The sequence below is a fragment of the Pseudocercospora fijiensis genome (assembly GCF_000340215.1).
Source record: "Pseudocercospora fijiensis CIRAD86 unplaced genomic scaffold MYCFIscaffold_3, whole genome shotgun sequence".
Lineage (NCBI taxonomy): Eukaryota > Fungi > Ascomycota > Dothideomycetes > Mycosphaerellales > Mycosphaerellaceae > Pseudocercospora > Pseudocercospora fijiensis.
Genome location: NW_006921534.1, coordinates 6,118,806 through 6,138,639, shown reverse-complemented (window position 1 = coordinate 6,138,639; position 19,834 = coordinate 6,118,806). Strand labels below are relative to the sequence as shown.

Here is a 19,834-nt window from a genome sequence, read left to right as displayed (position 1 = left end):
GCGGCTACCTGCTTTGACCTCGGTCACACTCGCTAATACGTTCAATTCACAATACTGCCACCCAGTCCACGAAGCTCTTATCGCGAATTGCCTGGTCGAGGAGAGATGATGAGGAGATGAAGATGCCTTGGCGATCTTGCAACACGACCCTTCGACCGTCCTTCCATTCGTCTTTTCATGTTTCTTTGGATGAGGAGGAAGCATAGTCTCGCAGGAACCGCGAGCTCAGAAATGGACTAAGAGTTGGAACCTCCGTATACAGCTGCGCTTGGGGTACAAGATGAGATATATGGGTCCGTATCCTTGCGCAAAGCCTGCAGCTGTCTCGCCAGCTGAAAGACGGAACAACTGGAAACTAGCTGATCATGGCTGGGAAGGTTGTCGGAGCAGCTGTGCATTCCGCACCGGTGTTTATGAACAACGAGAAAAGGAAGTGATCAGTCTCATAGCGTAGGCAAAAGAGGAAGATATCGTGCTTGTCCATATCTGGTAGGCCATTAAAACATGTTGACATGCAGTAGTACTTTATCGAATGCTACCCACCTCTCAAGCAGGTCGCGGCCCTAGCACAGGATGCCGAACAAAGCGTCGTAGTCTCGAGAGATCTTGCAGGAGTCCAATCCGCATGTCGACAACACAGCATCGCCATTGTGCTCGGGCTTTCTGAGCGAGTCGCTGACGGCCACACTCTGTTCAACTCACAGGTCTACATCTCTGCTAATGGTGCTATCATCGGTGTTCATCGCAAGCTGCAACCGACCTTCGTCGAGCGCGTTGTTTGGGCACAAGGCGGTGGCCTTGATGAAAAATCATGCCCTCGCTGTACAGGTGTTCGTCCTCTGCACAAGCAATTCAGTTGATGACACACGTCTGGAACTAACAACCTTGGTCCCCAAGACATGGTCAAGCAAGGCGGCGGTTCCACCGAGATCATCTATCCCTTCTACATTTAACTGGCTGGACCTCATACCGGAGCAGAAGAGAAGCTTGTGACGGCGGAGATTGATCTGAATCAATTGGGTATGGAGAAGGGATGAATCGATTCGTCTGGCCATTACAAGCGACTTGAAGTCGTCTAAGTTTCCATCAATGGCGACCCGTCCTGGGCAGACGACGTACGCAGTGCAAGTTGGCCCACTACTGTTAAACGCAATGAGGACTCATGAGTCCTAGCAATGATCGGACCGAGCGCCGGAATACCTCGGCTAAGGTGGCATTGTTCTTTCTTCAATCAAAGAGTGCTCATTGACAAGGCCTTTGTACTTCAGGTGTGTCTGTCTGTAGCGAATGTACGATGGCAAAGACCTCGAAGTCCCCCGAATTGAAGCGTAGCCTTTTCGACACCACGATAGAAGATCCGTTGCTTCGTGTTCAAAGCTACTTGAATGGCTATAGACAAGACAAAACATACAATGTGAGAGATCGCCCGTCAGTCTCGGCTCTGATGTGACATGAAATACTGATCTTCTATCGCAGGGACCGGATCGGCTAATTTTCCAGCACATCAAAGTCGTCTCTGCCAAGCGAAGTCAAGCAGACACAGAGGGCATGGAGGCGTACGTCGTCTTTGAGATGAAAGTCTTCCCAGAAATATGCAACGGGATGGGTAACATGCACGGAGGAGCTGTCGCCATGCTTGTCGACAACACAACGACTGCAGCAGCGTGCCCGGTAGCAGAGGATGGTTTCTGGGATTTCGGCGGCGTCTCAAGAACTTTGCAAGTGACATACCTACGACCTATGCCCATGGGAAGGACATTTGTGATTGAGAACATGGTCCGTAATGTTGGTAGAAGTCTTGGTAGGTAATTTGGACTGCTAGTCTGACGAGATACTTGAGCTGACCGTGTTGTAGCAGCAATACAATGCATCATCCGGGACAAAGAAAGTGGTAAGATCGTTGCGCTTGGAGAACACGGAAAGGCTGCTCTTGAACCGCAGGTGAAGAGGAAGAGATCAGGACTGCTATGAAGACACCTTCTGGTTCTGCGAGCCTGCGCGGCATGCCATTTGCTCATCGAATCGACAAAGGCGCCAAGACGAGTAGTAAGCTGAAAGAAATCGAAGCGGAGGCAAGCAGTATCTCGGCCGATAGACAACCCATCGTATGTCCACCTCCGTGTTGACAATGCTCACCTCGACGTCTACCTGGTTCTATTTCCTGGATACCACCGGCCGCAATGGAGACCAAAGGCCGTAGATTACCAAGCTTCAATCGTGTCGAAACGATAGTGGACAGACGCCGCGAACCTATTTAACCAGGTTGATCTGCTCTGCAATCCAAGAAACCAAATCCCCAAAAGTAAACAGCCTGCAGCATGTCTACCTATTTGATTACAGGCACATCACGAGGCATTGGCCTCGAGCTCGTCAAGCAATTGATCGACCTGCCGTCGACACAAGTCGCCAACGTCTTTGCAGTGACCAGGTCCGATCCAAGCGAAGGACTCCAACAGCTTATCGACAAATCCGAAGGTCGCATCGTCAACGTCGTGATCGACGACATCTCCAAGGAAGCAAGCGTTGCGAAAGGAGTAGCAGAGCTCCAGCGACATGGAGCTAACTCAATCGATGTATTAGTCAACAATGCAGGAATCATGCCCATCACACCTAGCATAAGGAATATGAGCGGCGACCATCTGCGAGATGTATTGAATGTCAATCTTGTCAGCGCTCACGTCATGACCCTAGCGTTTTTCCCACTGCTGCAGAAAGGCCGAGAGAAAAAGGTCATCAATATGTAAGTGCTGGAAATTCAATCACATACTGATGTTGCCGACTGAGCGTTTCCTGCAGATCGACGACGATGGGATCCATTTCTATGACCCGAGACTACTCGTTTGCTCCTACACATGCATATAAGATCGCCAAGGCCGGTATGAACATGCTGAATGCTCAGTGGGCGATCGAGTTTGAGAAGGAAGGCTCTACGTTCCTCGCAGTATCTCCCGGTGTCAGTGTCTTCTCTTGACGTAAAGTTATAATGTCTCGCTGATTTGATTGCAGTGGCTGCAAACCGACTTGGGCTCACAGAATGCGGATTTACCGGTAAGCACTGGCGTAGAGAGTGTCAAACAAATCATTCTCAACAGTACGCCCGCGCAAAATGGTAAATTCGTTATAATCAAGGTGCCTGGATGGGAGGATGCCGACGGACCCAATAAGTACCATAGCGGCGAAAGTCCATAGTAGTTGCTTCGCTTTTCTCGATCAAGACAGACGCACAGTGCACAGCACGTCAGGAAAGAGTGTTAGGCTACGCAGACTGACAGTTGGTAAAGCTCGTATAAGAATAATATTTGTGTCATCTCCAAGCCTCTTGGCAGTCCAAAACTTGCTTCAACGCTTCTACTTCCCCAGTTATACATATATATAACAAACTCTCCAGGATCATGCTGGACCAGGATGTTATTCTGAGGAGAGATGACTTCACACTGGTAGAACTACCACGTCCCAAATACAACTGCTCATGCTGATGACACCGGAGACTGTGCAGTGTGTAAATCAACATGAGAGCAATTTCACTGCTTCTAGTTGCGCAGGCCGCAATCAGTGCCGCAAAAACCCAAGCCTCAGACGCAACCGACGTGGGACTTCATGTGATCTGGTCATACCCTGGTCCCAACGTCCCCCAAGAATTGACAGATGCTGTCAAAGCCGGCAAAGTTGGGGGTGTGATATTCTACGACGAAAACATCAAAAACGCCCAAGACTTTCCTGGCCAAGTCAAAGCCCTCCAAGAAGCTTATCAGGAATCATCCGCATATCAAGGCTTCCCACTTCTCATGGTAACCGATCAAGAAGGAGGCACAGTCAATCGCTTTCCCGGAGGACCCGACTCAGCCAAAACCGTCGGACAGGCCAGCGATCCTGCTGCAGCGGGCACGAAAGCAGGCGCTACCGTCGCCAGGATATTCGCAGCAAACAACATCAATGGTGATCTGGCTCCTGTGCTAGATGTTAGCCGTAAGGCCGGAGACTTCACGGATCGAGAGCAGCGTTCATTCGGATCGAATCCCGGCCTCGTCGCAAAGGCAGCAGGACCTTGGATCGCAGCTCTTCAATCAGCGGGATATCCTGCGACAGCGAAGCATTTCCCTGGACTAGGGACAGCAGCCGCAGATGCGAATACCGACTTGAAGCCTGTCACTCTTACCGTCTCCGCGGAAGAGCTGCGAAGAGTCGATATGAAGCCGTACGAGACTGCGATTGCGAATAATGTCTCTATGGTCATGACTTCGTGGGCGATATATCCGGCACTGGATGACGAGAACCCGGCTGGATTGAGTCGAACTATCGTTCAGCAGGAATTGCGTCTAAGACTTCGATTCCAAGGCGTCACCATCACTGATGCATTAGAGGCGGGAAGTCTCAAAGCATTCGGAAACACTGGAGAGCTTGCAGTGAAAGCTACTCAAGCTGGTATGGACATCCTTTTAGCGAGCGTTCGTGATGTGAAGCAAGGAAACGAGACATACAGTGCTGTTCTCGACGCTTTGTCGAAAGGCGAAATTGATCGAGGAGATTTCAGAGAAGCTACCGAGAGAATTGTTCGAATGCGAAGCTCGCTGAAGAATTAACGCTAAACATTCAACGAAGCCTTCTCCGGCCTGTGTACATGTATATAAAATATTATTACATCAACGTCTGCTGGTCATCAGCAACCTCCTAAGGTTGTCTCTTCTCCTCCATCTGTGCATAACACCGCTCACGAAGTCATATCGTGGAACTTCGAAGTGCTCTCATCAAGTGGGAGGATGCTTCCGTCGACTGGTACAATTCTCTTGTTCAATGCCTCACGCTTCCACGCCCAGACTCTGGTCATGAGGGAGGGTTGCTTCTTCCACAGGCACTTTCCGGATGCTGTAGGGCAACCTGGGTCTCGCTTGACGTCGACAGGAAGACCGTTCGTGCCTTCGAGAAGCTCATCCAAGATCTCAGTCTCGTCCCTCTTAAGGATAGTCGGAAGTCCGTTCTCGCCTTCGAGAAGCTTATCCAAGATCTCAGTCTCGTCCCTCTTAAGACCGGCAGGAAGGCCGTTCTTATTTTCGAGAAGTTCCTCCACGATCTTAGTCTCGTCCCTCTTAAGACCAGCAGTAAGGCCGTTCTCGCCTTCGAGAAGCTCTGTTACGACTTCAGGGGTGACATCTCTCTTGAGGCCAGCAGGGAGACCATTCTTAGTCTCAAGAATCTCATTCACAACATCTGGTGTAATGTCTCTCTTGAGGCCAGCAGGAAGTCCGTCCGTTTCCCCCAGAAGTTCTGCCACGACATCGGGCGTGATGTCCCTCTTGAGGCCAGCAGGGAGGCCATTCTTCGCCTCGAGAAGCTCGGACACAACATCTGGTGTGAGCTCCCTCTTCAAACCAGCAGGAAGGCCGTCCGTTTCACCAAGAATTTCCGTCAGGACATCGGGCGTGACTTCCCGCTTCAAACCAGCAGGAAGACCAAGATCATTCTTCGTCTCTAGAAGCTCTGATACAGCCTCAGGTGTGAGCGCCCTCTTCAAACCAACAGGAATACCATCCGTTTCCCCTAGAATTTCCGTCAGGACATCGGGCGTAACTTCCCGCTTCAAACCAGCAGGAAGACCAAGACCATTCTTCGTCTCCAGAAGCTCGGACACAATCTCAGTTGTATCACGTTGACCGAGTGTCTTGGTTTGAGTAAGACTTTCCGGAATGCTCTCAAGCGCTTGGATCGATACCGGATCTTCGTAGATCGGTAGGGCAATAACAGTGGCTGACAATGCCAGAATGGTACTGGCGGAGAATCGCATGGTTGCGAAAGCGGATCGAAATTCAGACCCAAGAAACGAGTGGACGGTACAAGCCAAGAAGTCGACTTTGAATCTGGTTCATCGTTAACTTCGGTCCCGATAGAATTCACAACAGAAGGACAGTATTACCGTTTGATGAAAAGCGAAGATAGGGCTGAATAATGAATGAACGAACGGACGAGAAGAACAACTTCTACAAGCAGGAACGCAAAGGATGAAGGATTCCTACGACAGGAGACATCCTCTTATAAGCAGATCCCATCCTGCCCTGCTAGCCTTTCTGTCGCGTAAACATCGCGTGCATGTCATTAATTGCAGCTTCATCACCAAATGCTCCCAAAAGCATCGACCGTTGGAGAGTCAGAGTAGGCTTTTTATCAGATCTTATTCGAAACAAGCCGTAGGGTCGTGCAACGGTCAAGCCGCACTTGTATAATAAGCCCGAAGCTGTAAATGACATAAGCTTTGAGATGCGGTTTTGGGCGTGGTGTTGTGGATCAGTCAGCACTGCTAAGTGCCAAGAGCTAATTTCCCAGTGATATATGTGGTATCTAGCGTAGATAGAACTTGATCCCTTCTTCTCTATACAATTCTATAGTTAATTAATCAATGACTTGTTCTGCTTAGCTTAATTATAATAGGTTATAAGCCCGGCGCATACGCTTACCTATCCTAACTAATATAGACGAATTGTTATTACAGAGATACTAGTTTAAAGCTAATTCTACTAGCTGCAGATCAAGTAGTATCTCTAGAGTTAATAACCGAAATAGGGCTACCCTATACTTAGTATTAAATTAGATCCAACTAATAATTAGTACCTATAAGCTAAGCGAGCTAAGAAAGAGCTTAGTAGTATAGCTAATAACAAAGAATCCGTAAAAAGCATTAAGGAAAATCGTATCCTTACGAGGACGACCAACTTTTTATTATAGAGACAGATCCTTTAGAAAGAGCTACTAAAGGAGAAAGTGCATAGATATGTACTTTATAACTTGAAATAGGCAAAGCTATACTACAAACCTCTCCGAATTGACTACGATAACGATCCGGATTTTAATAAAGCCCTTAGAGAGTTTATAGAGAAGGATAGCATTGCTATAGGCATTCTAGTTAAGATAATCTTACTAGATCTAAGACCTAATTTTAGGAGCATAATTACGCAGAAGACTGCTAAGGACTACTACGAGACTATAGCAGCTATATACTAACCAATTATTATAGTAGATATCTATAATACCCTAAAGGATTTTAGAACAGTTACTCTTAAGCAAGTAATATCCGACAGTACCCTTAAGTACTATAAAGACTTCTAAGTATAGGTGCAGAAGTATAAAACAGCTACTAAGCAGTTTAAAAGAGTATACGGGGTTAAGCCTAAGGATATTAAAATCCTAGATATAATAATTAGGATGCTCTTTATCAATAGTCTTTAGCACTATAAATAGCTTAGAAGCTAGAGGCACAATAACAAACTAGAAGGGACTAGCTAGACTCTCGAAGCAATAATTACATCCCTTAGGAAGGAAAAGCCTCTAAGGTTATAGAACTAGCAATAAGGCAAAGCCTTTACAGTTGTCTCTAACATTAAGGTTAGGGATAATAATAAGCAGTGTTAGTACTGCAAGCACAAGCATACTAATGCAAAGTGCTAGAAACAACATCCTAATAGAAAGCTATCTAAGGATAAGGATAAGTTAAAGAAGAAGTCAAAAGATAAGGACAAGTCCAAATCAAAGGATAAGGATAAATCTAAGTCTAGGAACAAGGCTGCAGCTGCTAGAAAAGATGATAGTAGCGATAATAATAACGAGTATAAATCAGATTCTAACTCGGAAGGCTAGGCTTTAGGGGCATACGTTACACTAACCCTAGCCTAAGCATCCTTTAATTAAAGCCTAACTCCTATTGTATTAGCATCCCCTGCAAACTAGGACAAAGCAATCAAAATCTAGGACACTAGCACATTATACTACATGTTTAACAACAAGGACTAGTTCTATAACCTTAGATCCCTTAAATCACCTACTAAGTTTAGCCTTGCTTTAGGCAAGGGAAGCTATAGAATAATTGGGGATATTTACCTTAAATTCCTTTAGAAAGGCAAAACTATAAAGATAGTGCTTAGAGAAGTGTTGTATTTACCTAACTCTAATATAAATCTAATCTTAGCAGAGAGGATCTATAGTAAAACTAGATACTTCCTATATAGGCTAACTATAACTATCTAAAGAAAGGATGGCAAGGTTATTAGAGAGGCAAAGATTAATAATGTTGTAACAGTTCTAAAGCATGTTAGGATTGTTCCTCCTAAAAGCTAGCTAGCTATTATACTAGCAGTTGCCTAACCGAAGGCAGATACTATTAGAGTGCATTAGAGACTTAGCTATATTAGAAGTGAGATACTAAATGCAACTAAAGCCTACTAAGACTATCTTAGCATTAACTATATTAATACCACCGAATTGGGGCACTATAAAGCCTATAAGCTTGTAAGGTCTTAGAGGATAGTCTTAAGGATTGTAAGAAGGACTCTAGTTCAAGCTCTAGATGAAATCTGTATTAATGTTGTTAGACTAGTTATACCTCCAGACATCTATAGGAACCGCTACTTGTACCTACTAACTTATGCAAAGATAAGGCACAGATAGGATAACGAGACCCTAGACCTAAAAAATGGTCCCGCTCTTATTGAAAAGTAGATAAGCTTATAGGCCAATCAATTTGGCAAAAGACTAAAGATCTAGTTCTTAGACAATAGGGGCTAGTTTAACAACAAGCACCTTTAAAAGGCTACTGAAATTAAGGGGTATAGGTAGGATTTCTCAAGCCCCTATATACCTAAACAAAATAGCATTGCAGAGTTATTAAATAAGACTATCCTAGTAAAGGCTAGGGCTATGCTCATTAATGCAGGTTTACTATAAGAGCTATAGAGCTATACTATTAAGCACTCTATACACTTGACTAATAGGCTAGCTAACCTAATAACTAAGGAGGTTCCTCTAGTCTATCTTAAAAGGGATCTGAAGCAAGGGGGAACTCTAGTAGATCTATCTAGGGTTAGGAGATTTAGTTACAAGGCATATAAGCACATTAGCAAAGAAGAGAGGCTAAGAGGTGCAAAGTTCATATTAAGAGCTCTAATCTACTAGAGCATTGGATTCTAGAGTAACTCCTCGATAAACTACTTCCTCTAGCGGCCTTAGTTCAACTATAGTAAAGGACTATAGTAGTATAAAATCAAATTCTCCTATTATGTTACCTTTAATAAAGATTAGACCTACGGGGATAAAGGTAGAAAGGTGAATCTAGCCCCTCCCTATATTTAAGTTATTAAATACTCTTAGTTAGGAATTGACCCTAGTAGATCTAGAGTGGCTTTAGGATTCCTACCTAATGTTGAGCAAGCCTAGAGTAGCTAGTAGGTAGTTAGTAGACCTGTTCCTTCTAGAAGTAGTAAAGAGCCGTTTCAAGCACCTTCGGGGGAGCTAGTACCTTCGGGGGAGCCAATACCTTTAGGGGAAACACCTCTTTAGGGGGAGCAGATTCTGTTAGGTCTAGAGAATCTAGAAAGCCTAGTCGAAGAGACCCGGGAGCTATAGGCCCCTAATAACCAATACTAGCCTAAGAATGCTAAGGATAAGGATACGCCGATAATATACTAACTAAACCAGTTGGTAGGTTAGAAAAGGCCGAGAGCCGCCTTACTACTAGCAGCTTAGGAAGTTGCAATCAGGCTAGTCGTGTACTAGCTAAACTAGCTAGTAGGGCAGAAAAGGCTAAGAAGTGCCTTACTACTAGCAGCTCTAGGAGCTGCAACAAAGCTAAGGTACTTAGACCTTGCAGATACACCCCCTATAATATCCTCGAGGGGTAGGTAGATAAGGAGACCTAACTATAGCAATATAGCTAGGGTCCTAAATGCTGCTCTTAAGAGATTCCTAAAGAAGAAGGCTAAGAAGCTAGGGGAGGGTAAGCTATCTACACTTTATAAAGCACTAAATAGCATAGATGCTAAGCTTTAGAGGGAAGCTATTACTAAAGAACTTAGGTCCTTAGATAAAACAGGTACCCTTAAATAGATCTCTGCTAAAGAACTTCTAAAAAGCAGAAAACTAATATTAAGCAAATAGGTCTAGAAGATTAAGCGCTTACCTAATAGTTCTACTAAGAAGTTCAAGGCGAGATATATAGCTAAGGGGTTTACTTAGAGGAAAGGTATTGACTTTGAAGAAACCTTTACTCTAACCCTAAGAGCTATAATAAGCAGGTTCTACTTAGGACTTTCAGCCACTTTTAGCTAGGTTAAATGTCAAGTAGATATTAAGGCTACATTTCTAGAACTAGACATTAACAGACCCAACTATATAAACGCACCTAAGGGGTTACATTTGATTAGAAAAGACCTAGAGGAATTTCTATATATAATTGTATAGAAAGGCTTATATAGCATAAAGTAGTCAGCTGCTTTGTAGTACTACGATGCTAAAGCTACACTTAAGACCCTTAGTTTATATAAAACCAAGAGCGATGCCTGCCTCTTTATTAGAGAAGGGATTATAGTTATCCTTTATGTTAATGACTTTTAGATCTTTAGTAAGACTTAAGCTAGGATTGACAAGCTAATTGAAGGACTTAGGAAAACCTATACTATTAAGGTTGTCTAGACAAACCTCTTCCTAGGACTATATATTATTGAAGACAGTACAAGTCTTAGAATCTCCTAGAAGCACTACTCTCTAGAGAAGCTAAGAAAGCATAGTCTTAACTAATGCAAGGGTATAAAGTACCTACTTAAGAAACTCCTAACTGCTTTCGAGCTAGACTATAAGAAGGAGAACTATAAACTCTTTAATTAGATGATTAGGGAGCTATAGTATCTTTCTAACTAGACAAGACCTAATATTACTTATGCTGTTAACTACCTAGCTAGATTCCTACAAAACCCTAGACTAGAGTATATTGTAGTAGTAAGATATGTTTAGAAATATATTATAGGAACAGTTAACAAGTCCCTAGTGTTTAAGAAGAGCAAGTCTAGCAAGGTTGATATTGAGAGCTACCTTAAGGTCTACTTAGATTCTAACTTTGCTAGTAACCTAAAGACCTCGAGGTCTATATTAGGATTCCTACTCCTTATAGTAGGAGGACTAGTTCTCTAGAGATCCTAGCTTTAGAAAGAAGTTGTCTACTCTAGTACTAAAGCTGAGTATATAGCACTAACTAAAGCTATAAGGGAGCTAAAGTAGCTAAGGAACCTCTCTAAGGAAATTAGTAGCTTTACTAGGTTCAAGTTTGACTGTATTAAAATCAACTGCGACAACTAGTTAACTATCTACCTTATAAAGAATTATACTAACTCTAGCAGATTAAGGCATGTTTCTCTAAGGAACTATTACTATAGGGAATAGTATAATAAAGGGAGGATTGATGTTTAGTACATTCCTACTAATCTCTAAATAGCAGACTAGCTTACTAAGCCTAAGTCAAACAACCCTATCCTCTAGGATCTAGACTAGTAAAGGGCAAACTCTAAAGTCACTTATTTTATTCTTATTTGTTACTAGAACAGGAAGTTAAACTTAATACACTTATTTTCATTTTATTACTCTCTATAGACTAACTACTCTTCTAGTTATCTACCGGGGCATCTCGGTATCTAGAGCAATCTTTTAGCTCTTAGTATAATATCTTAAAGCAGAAACAAATATCGAAACTAGATTGGCCTAATCTATAAGGACTAGAATCTCCTTAATGCTACAAATCTCAAATTATATATTAGAAGTTTTGTCTAAAGGATCTCTAACCTTCTAAGAATACTCCTGTCTCTTTAAGGACTGCCTATTTCCTCGTTAGAATTACCCTTTTCTTTATCCTAACGATTAGATAGCCTACTCTAAGAAGAGTAACGATCGGACAGTCTACTCTAAGAGGAGCTAGACGGGGCTAGTATAGCCGATTTAGAAGAAAGCCGAGAGTTTAGATTGCGACTACGACTAGCTATCGTAGCAGCTACGTAGACTCCTGCCTGCTAAGCTAACGTATTCGCAATCGCCTAAGCGCCTTCCGGAGTATTCTAATTGATCCTAGAAGGAATCGGGATATGTAGGCGACGCTAATTACTGCCTGCTATACTGCCTAGGTTACGAGGCGGTAGCCTAATAGGACCTAGAAGACCTGCCTAGCGGTTAGTGCTCGAACGAGGGCGCGATATATAGCCTGCAACCTAGTTAGTTTTTCCTAATTAAGGTCTCAAGTTAAACCTAACTTACTCGACTTGTTACAATAACTATAATAGTTCGGGCTAGCATAATTGGTATAGGTACCCTTAAGGAACTTGCTCCTATTAACGGTTAGAGTAATACACTCCTTGTATACGCCCTTACCCTCCTAATAGGGCTTATACCTATCATTTCCCTAATGAATAGTGCGACTAGAAGCAGCATATACGAGTATAGCCGGAAGATAGTTAACGTTAGATCTAGAGGCTAGGTTGAACTTCTTATCCGCCCTACGCATTATAGCTACGATAGTTAGGTATAAGGGAGAGTTGCTGCCCTTTTACTTAAGGGTACGTACGAAGATAATAACGTCGGTATTGCGTAGCTATAGAGGCATTTCGTCAAACTTCGAGTTAGCTAGAGCGGTTAGGATCTTCTATAGGAGCGCGACGGTAATCTCAATCTCCTTTAAGACTGCTCTCTGTTAGTATAGGAAGGCGTATCTAATTAGTAAAAGCCTTACTGTTGTCAATTAGCTACTACTTATTATAGCGACTAGGTAACTTCTTGTTCGGATTATCTCCTCCGCTACTACTACCTATACTAGTAGCTAGGCTACCTAGACTAGACTAAGTTGCTATAGCTATAATAGTACCTCTAATTGGAATTAGGTTAAGTTAAGCTGTATTAGAAAGTGTTAGTTGTATATTAGTTAGTAGAAAGAAGAAGTTCAAGTTTAAACAGAAAGCGCACTTCTTAAATATAGACTACTAGGCTTAGGGTCTAAGCAGTAAGCGTACGGCAAGTACGACTTTACCTTTATTTTAATATATATAAAAGGACTAGACTAATTAGCGAGCTAGGAGAAGCAACCCTAGGTTACTTAGATCGTTATATGCAAGTTACTTATATCTAATAAGTTACAAGGTAGTTACACTTCAACTAACAACGCGTATAGCAGCTAAGTAAGGGAAATGGCCTTTTATTCTAACAGATTCTGCCTAAGGGGGAGTGTTGTAGATCAGTTAGCACTGCTAAGTGCTAAGAGCTAATTTCCTAGTAATATATATAGCATCTGGCGCAGATAGAACTTGATCCCTTCTTCTCTATACAATTCTATAGTCAATCAATCAATGACTTGTTCTGCTTAGCTCAATCACAACACGTGGAGATCATTCTTCTTCTGACTAGAACATTGAAGCTTGTTCTGTGCTTATAATATCGACCTAGAAGCTCAAAGACACAGTCGGTAGAAGTCGTGAGGGACCATGATGAGAGAGAATGCCTTCTCGTGCAGTAGCTTTATTAGGTAGAGAGCTGCGAGAAACCCAGATCCAAAATAATAGGAGATGTCTTGAATCCTTCCAGCCATCAAAGGATTCGATTCACGAACGATGAAGATCTTCGGATAACTATACTTCAAACTTCACCCTCTTTGCAGATCATCTATATTTCGGGCGGATCAATAATATCGGCACCGGCAGAAGAAGCCCTCGTCACAACACGAAACCACATCATCACATTTCACATAATGATCCTTCTTATCGGCACATCTCGGTGGGCGTATGCCACCGACATCATGATTGATCCATCCAGCCAAGCCAAGCATTCCTTCCATCTGCAGGAGAAGAAGGAGAGAGGAGAACGTCGACTTCTCAATTGAACTCACCATGAAGCAACGGGCCTCCAGAAGACGAGAAAAAAAGACGAGACAATGAAGTGGTCTCAAGCAAAGACGATTGATACCGACAACCTAGAACAAGAAAAAGAAGAATCAGACCAACTCCTCAATGGACCCAAGTGGTCGAAAGCCGAAACGATGAACATCATCAGCAAGCTAGAAAAAGAAGAACAAGAAAAAGAAAAAGAAGACGAAGAATCAGACCAACTCCTCCTCAACGGCCCCCCAAAACAAAACCAAACTCCCAAAATCAACAAACTCACCCTCACAATCTACACCCTCCTCCTCTCCATCATACTAACCCAAACCCTCCTCCTCCTCCATCTCCACACCACCCGCCCCCCCTCAAAAACCATCTTCGGCCTCCCCACCGCCCGAACCATCCCCCGCCCCTCCGGCCTCCAAAACAAATACTGGCCAACCTCCCCCTCAGGAAACCTCACCACCTCCAACCTCGCCTGGGAAAAGATAAACCCGGGCCACGGCGCGATCCTCGTCACCCCATCCTTCAAAACCACCCACCACCTCCCGGAAACAATCCGCCACCCGTACGTACCCGAAATGTACGCCTACGCCTTGGAAGCGTACCATATGATACACTGCATCCGGGTCTTACGGAAAGATTACCTCCTCCTGTACGAGAATAAAGTTCCTGCGAAACCGTTGGAGCATGCGATGCATTGTTTTGATGCGCTGAGGCAGAGTGTTATGTGTCAGGCGAGTGATGAGGTGCTTGGGATTACGGGACGGGGACATACGGGAGGGGTGAGTCAGATGAGGTGGTGTAGGGATTGGGATGCTTTGAGGGAGATGGCGACGGGGAGGTCGGCTTGTTATTGGGATGAGGAGTTGCCGGCTGAGAAAGAGGGGGAGAGGTGGAGGATGTGTGATGGGGGGGTGGATGGGTTGCCGGTGGGGGGGATTTTGGAGTGAATCGTAGAGAGAGAGGGTTGGATGGATGTAATGAATGGATGAGAGCCATGTGTAAGTGGAGATGTATATGCTTCGGTTCTGGAAATGAAATGTCTCTGCCGTTCGTTGTTCTTGGGATGATTTTTGGGGGCTCTAGATCTTCGCAAATGGCTTCTGGTTCCTCGAGAACCTCGCGCACCCAAGCAATATGGCACCGACTATGAGCATTGCACCGGCAAAGGCAGATAATGCAAGATAACCCTTCTCTACGAGCTCGCCTGCGATTGGGGTTCCAAAGAGCGCAGTCAGCGATACTGAAGCCATCGCAAGACCGACGGCAGCACCTCTAGTCTGTTCGTCGGCAACAATAGTAGCACACGCGAGCTGGAGACTCATAATCGCACCGGATGTAAAACCATAGGCGATGGACCATACAACCAGACCTGCGATGCTAGTAGCCTTGGTCCAGCAGAAGACGACAATGGCAGAAAAGAAGGCCGAGCAAGTCAAGATGTTGAAGTGGCCATACTTGTCCGCGAAAATCCCGGGCATGATTCGTCCGAATAAAGAAGCGCCGTTTAGGATGGATACGAGGTAGAAGGCCAGGTTTTCGGAGAGTCCTAGATGGGTGGCGTAAACGGAGACGTAGAATAAGGGCGCGAAGAAGCCGAAATATGCTGTGGCGAGGCCCAGACACATGAAGATAAAAGCTGGCTGTTTCATCTTGGAGTAGTCCTTCTTCTTTGACTTGGGCTTGTCTTCGATGTTGCGCTCCTTGTTTGCTTCAGCATCGTGATCGCCTTGGGTCTTCTTTGGCGTTCGGAGGCACAGTAGTGCTAGGGCCAGTAGTGGAATAAGAACGAAGCCTACGATCCGCATCGACCAGCCGAAGCCAATGCCATCATGATTGAGCAGCTGGTCAAGCGCGACTGGCCAGAGTATGCCACCCAATGAAGAGCCTCCAATCGAGACGCCCTGAGCCAGACCGCGATTCTGGATGAAGTACTGAGGTACTACGGTGGAGGTGGAGATGGCGATAAACGACATGCCGATGGGTAAGAGGACTCCTTGAGCTAGGAAGAATTGATAGTATTCTCTGCAAAGCGAAACCATGAAGATGGCAAACACCTCAACAATTGAACCACACAGGATGGGGATCGTGGGACCAAAGCGATCGGCTATCATTCCCGCAGGCGCAGCAGCTCCGAAGAGCATAAAAGTCGAGAAAGACCCAATCCATGAGATTTGAAAGTTTGAGTATGTCGGCAAGTAGTGTGCAGTGTAGTACTGCTGAAAGACACCATATGCGTTCAAGAAGCCGACAGTACAGAAGTATGCTAAAGCACTTCCAGCTAAGGCGAGAATAGAGCGCATGCTGTTACACGGGTCAGCACGGTATCTTCTTGAAGCGAGAACATGAAGCATCATCTTACTGCCATTCTGAGAGAGTCGGTCCAGATTCGTTGTCTCGTTGCTCTGCCTGCTTGCCCCGACTCGAGGCCTCTGAAGCTGCCGGTATAGAGACGTCATTCTCGGCCTTGTCGTTTATTGCGATGCTTGAGGCCTTGCTCATGGTGATTTGACGCTCTGCGATACAGAATTGGCATTGAGGATAGCAGGCTATGAAGTAGACTCTGCTGTGGCCGGACGCTCCATGGCCTCACCCACACGTCCGCGGACGGTCCGGAGGGTCCATGGAGGTTCCGATGCATCATGCAAAGCTCTCGCACGAGCGCTCAAGCTGGATCCAGTATGGTTTGGAAGCGAGCCCGTGTCAGAATGCACCTACCCGACTCGCATATCAAGGTCGCTAAGAAGCGCATCCCATTCCCGAGGATTTAACATGGGTCCACTGTCCATTAAATCCTGCCACATTCCATCGAATTCGAACTCGCCATTGATATCTTGCATGGCAGGCATGGATGAAGCGGGCTCATAACCACTTGTTCCATTTATAGGCTGACCTGGTCCGCCAGCGGTCTGCACGACTGACTCGTTGCTCGACAACTTCACATGATGCTTGCGGAGAATTGCCATTAGTGAGTCATAAAAGCGATTTCCCATCTGCGAAGTATGCCTTGAGTCTTCCATTACTTTCAAGGCGTACTTGACTTCTTCGATTTGGGCTTGATCGTCCTCACGATTGACGCAAAGATTCATGACCAGGACCGCTGTCGCATAGAAAATGTGTTGAAGGATGCCGCCCAAACGGAGAGCTCTGGCACCGTCAAAAGTCGGCTCATCCTCCATTACGCGCCTTCTTGCTTCGAAGACTGCTCGTGCTGCTTGTAGTCCCACCCTGTGGGAAAACTCGAAGCGTGGATTATGCTTTGCCCGGACCAGGAACGGGAGGTGCAACTTGCATCTTCTCGTGTTGATCATGAGATTGGCCATGACCGACTGCATAGAGATCTGTGGGGTGTACATGCTTCCATATTCGCGGTGAAGTTGATGCGTCGGAATGTCGAGGCGCAAGAACCGTGGGAGCTCATTGAGTTGTCGTTCGAATTTGGCATCGAGCGTGGCTACAATGGTGTAGTCTATCGTCTCGGGCTCCAAAACGTGAAAGGAGGACCATAGAGCATCTGCTACCTCACGACAAGTCATCCCAAGCTTGATCCGCTGATGGTAATATGACATGACCGTGGGTTCCTCAAGACCTCGAGAGAACTCTGCGCCTTTCGTGTTGAGATCGTCTGGATTCAAATTCCGAGGCAGCTTGACGCTCATATGGTTCGGGCTGATGCAGTACATGCCTTCTTGTGGGCCAGAAATGAAGGACATGAACCAGTCAGTGCAAGTTAAATGCCACCAGCATTTTCTTCGAACCTCGATGTCGATGAGATCTGCCTGCGTCGCTGTTGGTTGGGAGGTCCCTGGAGCGTCTGTCTTGTGCAAGCCCAGGTCTCGGGCCACTGTGATCGCGGTGGCAAGCATCAGTCTCACCCTTGGTGTTAAGCCTTCCATATGATAGTATATAAACATGAGGATAATGCAGCCCTGTACACCCTCGAGTGTGCTGGTGATCGTAGACAGTCGCATCTGCTCTGTAGCGTAGAGACTCTGCTTGGCCCAGACCTTGGAGGCTTTCAGAGCTGTTTGCTGGTCGCTGAATAATGACTGTCCAGATGATGATCCGACATTCCAGTAGAATCCAACACTCGCGCAAATGCCAAGAATCAAAGTGAGCGCTCCGGGATCAAGCTCATGTCCGGCTTTGATTTTTCTGTAAGTATGCTCGATGCATGATCGAGCGCTATCGATGTGCATAATATGTTGCATGGCATCAAGATGCTCGGCATAAGCGTCCAGGAAAGCCAAGGCGACATCATACGTTGGTACAATAATTGTCCTTCGGTGTGACGTGGAGTTCTCCGATGACAGTGCCTGATCAACAGACTGCGGGCTGACGATGACTCTCTCCGTAAATTCAGGCAACACGGTGTCAGCTCGGGCACCCATTGTCTCCAGCCATGCGGAGTCCTCATCTAACACTTCAGCTTCAGTCTGAGCTCTCGGAGGCGTGGTCTTGGAAGGGGCATGGTTCTGATCCATAGGCGAGGTGATCGAGGGAGTGCGCGGGTGCTGATATGGATGGCCATGTCCAAATACAGCTTGTTCCAGTCGGTGGAGACGTGCCTTCATTGATTGATTTTCTGCTCGAATGTCACTGTCGTCTACGATGATCGTCCTGCCTGCTGAAAGAGGTCGTTCGCCTTTGAACTCGCAAGCAACCCTGCGGCTCTGGCAGTTGGAACATGGTCTCTGGCGATCGCACTTCAGCTTCTTCTGCCGGCATAGCAAACATGACACCGGATCTTGTCGAGGGCGGCTCGGCCGGTCTTGTGTCCTTGTCGCAGGCATTGCCGCGGATGATTCAGTATATGCATTTCACCCAGAAACCAGTGTGCGAATGATGCTCCTGCATGCATCGGATATGTTGCTGAACCGCCTCAGTTGTGGTGTTGACAGATATGAGTATATCAACCTAAACAGGGTGTCGATCGCGCCGCCACGGCGGCTAGGTTTGCAAGGCCGCTTAACCACTTCTATGGTTGTTTCTATAGTTGTTTATAGGTTATATATGGACCGCTAAGAGGTCCAACTTCGAGCCAATTTAAAGCCTTATAATCGTATATTATAGGCCTATAAATAAGGAAGCTAAACTAGACCTTATCTAGAGGCTATATCTACCTCTTATTTATCGACCTATTCTATCTCTTCCTCGTAGTTATATATCGCGCTTATTTCGACCTTACTATCGCTAAATTCTACGCTCTTTATTATATATAAGCCTTTATACGCTAAATATCTATTGCCTAAGGATATAGAGTTATTGCTTAGTAAGCTAGAAGTTAAGCGGCCGGTACGTATATCTTATAAACTATAATAATCTCGTACTAAGCGTATTATTATTATTATAGTTTAAGAGCCCGTTTCTACTAAATCTATACGATCGAAGGCGCCTATTTTTCTATCCTACTAGTAGTAATAAGGGTATTCGAATAGAAGGCTTCGAATACGACAAATACCGCTATTTCGTATCGAACGTAAAGTGCTATAGGAATCGGTAGAACTACCTATCGAGTAATAGCTATAGGCGACTACTAGTATATCGACGACTTAGCTTCGAGTATCGTATCTATAAGCGCTATATAGACTATTAGCGCGCGGAAATAGCTCTAGAAGTCGTTATAACTACTAAGAGGCCTTAGCGGAAGCGTATAGTATATACGAAGCCTTATTTCGACTATTACGCTATACGCGAAGTTAACTATTATCGAGGTCTACGAGAAGTAACTAAAAGCCGATTTTAGCGAGTTTCTCGATAGCTATATACTACTACGTAGTCTACCTAATAGTTTAACGGTCGGAAGACCGGCTTACGTAATACCTTTGCCGCTAAAGAAGTACTATTCGTATAGTCTTAAGTTTGCCGATAGTCTAGTAGTTAATAACAGTATAAAGGCCGTATAGAAAGAGATACTCGATTTTCGAGCTAGTAAGTAGATTCTTAGTATCTTATATACCTTATATTAACCTATTTCTAGGCTTAACGTTAGTCGCTTAGTTAGTAGAAGAAATAAGACGACCTAAACAAAAGTAGGTATAGTACTGCGCTAGCGCCGTAGTAATTACTTAAGACCGCGTTAGTAACGCGAATCGAGAAGTCCTTTATCGATTAAGTAATAAGCAAAGAGATAGTACTAAAATAGGGGTTATAGCCTAACTTTAGTA

At 45.1% G+C, this 19,834-nt stretch overlaps 8 protein-coding genes across 8 annotated transcripts; 5 read left to right on the top strand and 3 right to left on the bottom strand.

The window, feature by feature from the left end:
• Positions 1–521: 521 nt before the first annotated feature.
• Positions 522–860, top strand: MYCFIDRAFT_135382 (uncharacterized protein; the record flags this gene model as incomplete). Its single annotated transcript, XM_007927453.1, has 1 exon — positions 522–860. A coding segment is annotated over one exon (339 nt), but the record flags the coding sequence as incomplete, so codon positions are not given.
• A 631-nt stretch (positions 861–1,491) lies between these two features.
• Positions 1,492–1,971, top strand: MYCFIDRAFT_135582 (uncharacterized protein; the record flags this gene model as incomplete). Its single annotated transcript, XM_007927452.1, has 2 exons — positions 1,492–1,801; positions 1,856–1,971. Coding segments are annotated over 2 exons (426 nt in total), but the record flags the coding sequence as incomplete, so codon positions are not given.
• A 347-nt stretch (positions 1,972–2,318) lies between these two features.
• On the top strand, positions 2,319–3,189 carry MYCFIDRAFT_46603 (uncharacterized protein; the record flags this gene model as incomplete). Its single annotated transcript, XM_007926076.1, has 3 exons — positions 2,319–2,740; positions 2,797–2,953; positions 3,007–3,189. The coding sequence occupies 3 exons, from the start codon at positions 2,319–2,321 to the stop codon at positions 3,187–3,189; spliced, it is 762 nt and encodes a 253-aa protein (XP_007924267.1).
• A 320-nt stretch (positions 3,190–3,509) lies between these two features.
• Positions 3,510–4,580, top strand: MYCFIDRAFT_46723 (glycoside hydrolase family 3 protein; the record flags this gene model as incomplete). The annotated part of the gene is made up of 1 exon (XM_007926085.1): positions 3,510–4,580. One exon carries the CDS (start codon positions 3,510–3,512, stop codon positions 4,578–4,580), a length of 1,071 nt encoding a protein of 356 aa, XP_007924276.1.
• Positions 4,581–4,708: 128 nt separating this feature from the next.
• MYCFIDRAFT_85286 (uncharacterized protein) lies at positions 4,709–5,779 on the bottom strand (the record flags this gene model as incomplete). Its single annotated transcript, XM_007927451.1, has 1 exon — positions 4,709–5,779. One exon carries the CDS (start codon positions 5,777–5,779, stop codon positions 4,709–4,711), a length of 1,071 nt encoding a protein of 356 aa, XP_007925642.1.
• A 7,938-nt stretch (positions 5,780–13,717) lies between these two features.
• On the top strand, positions 13,718–14,617 carry MYCFIDRAFT_85287 (uncharacterized protein; the record flags this gene model as incomplete). Its single annotated transcript, XM_007927450.1, has 1 exon — positions 13,718–14,617. One exon carries the CDS (start codon positions 13,718–13,720, stop codon positions 14,615–14,617), a length of 900 nt encoding a protein of 299 aa, XP_007925641.1.
• Positions 14,618–14,749: 132 nt separating this feature from the next.
• On the bottom strand, positions 14,750–15,970 carry MYCFIDRAFT_46639 (uncharacterized protein; the record flags this gene model as incomplete). The annotated part of the gene is made up of 1 exon (XM_007926079.1): positions 14,750–15,970. The coding sequence occupies one exon, from the start codon at positions 15,968–15,970 to the stop codon at positions 14,750–14,752; it is 1,221 nt and encodes a 406-aa protein (XP_007924270.1).
• Positions 15,971–16,293: 323 nt separating this feature from the next.
• Positions 16,294–18,460, bottom strand: MYCFIDRAFT_153260 (uncharacterized protein; the record flags this gene model as incomplete). The annotated part of the gene is made up of 1 exon (XM_007927449.1): positions 16,294–18,460. One exon carries the CDS (start codon positions 18,458–18,460, stop codon positions 16,382–16,384), a length of 2,079 nt encoding a protein of 692 aa, XP_007925640.1. The 3' UTR covers positions 16,294–16,381.
• Between the last annotated feature and the right edge of the window lie 1,374 nt (positions 18,461–19,834).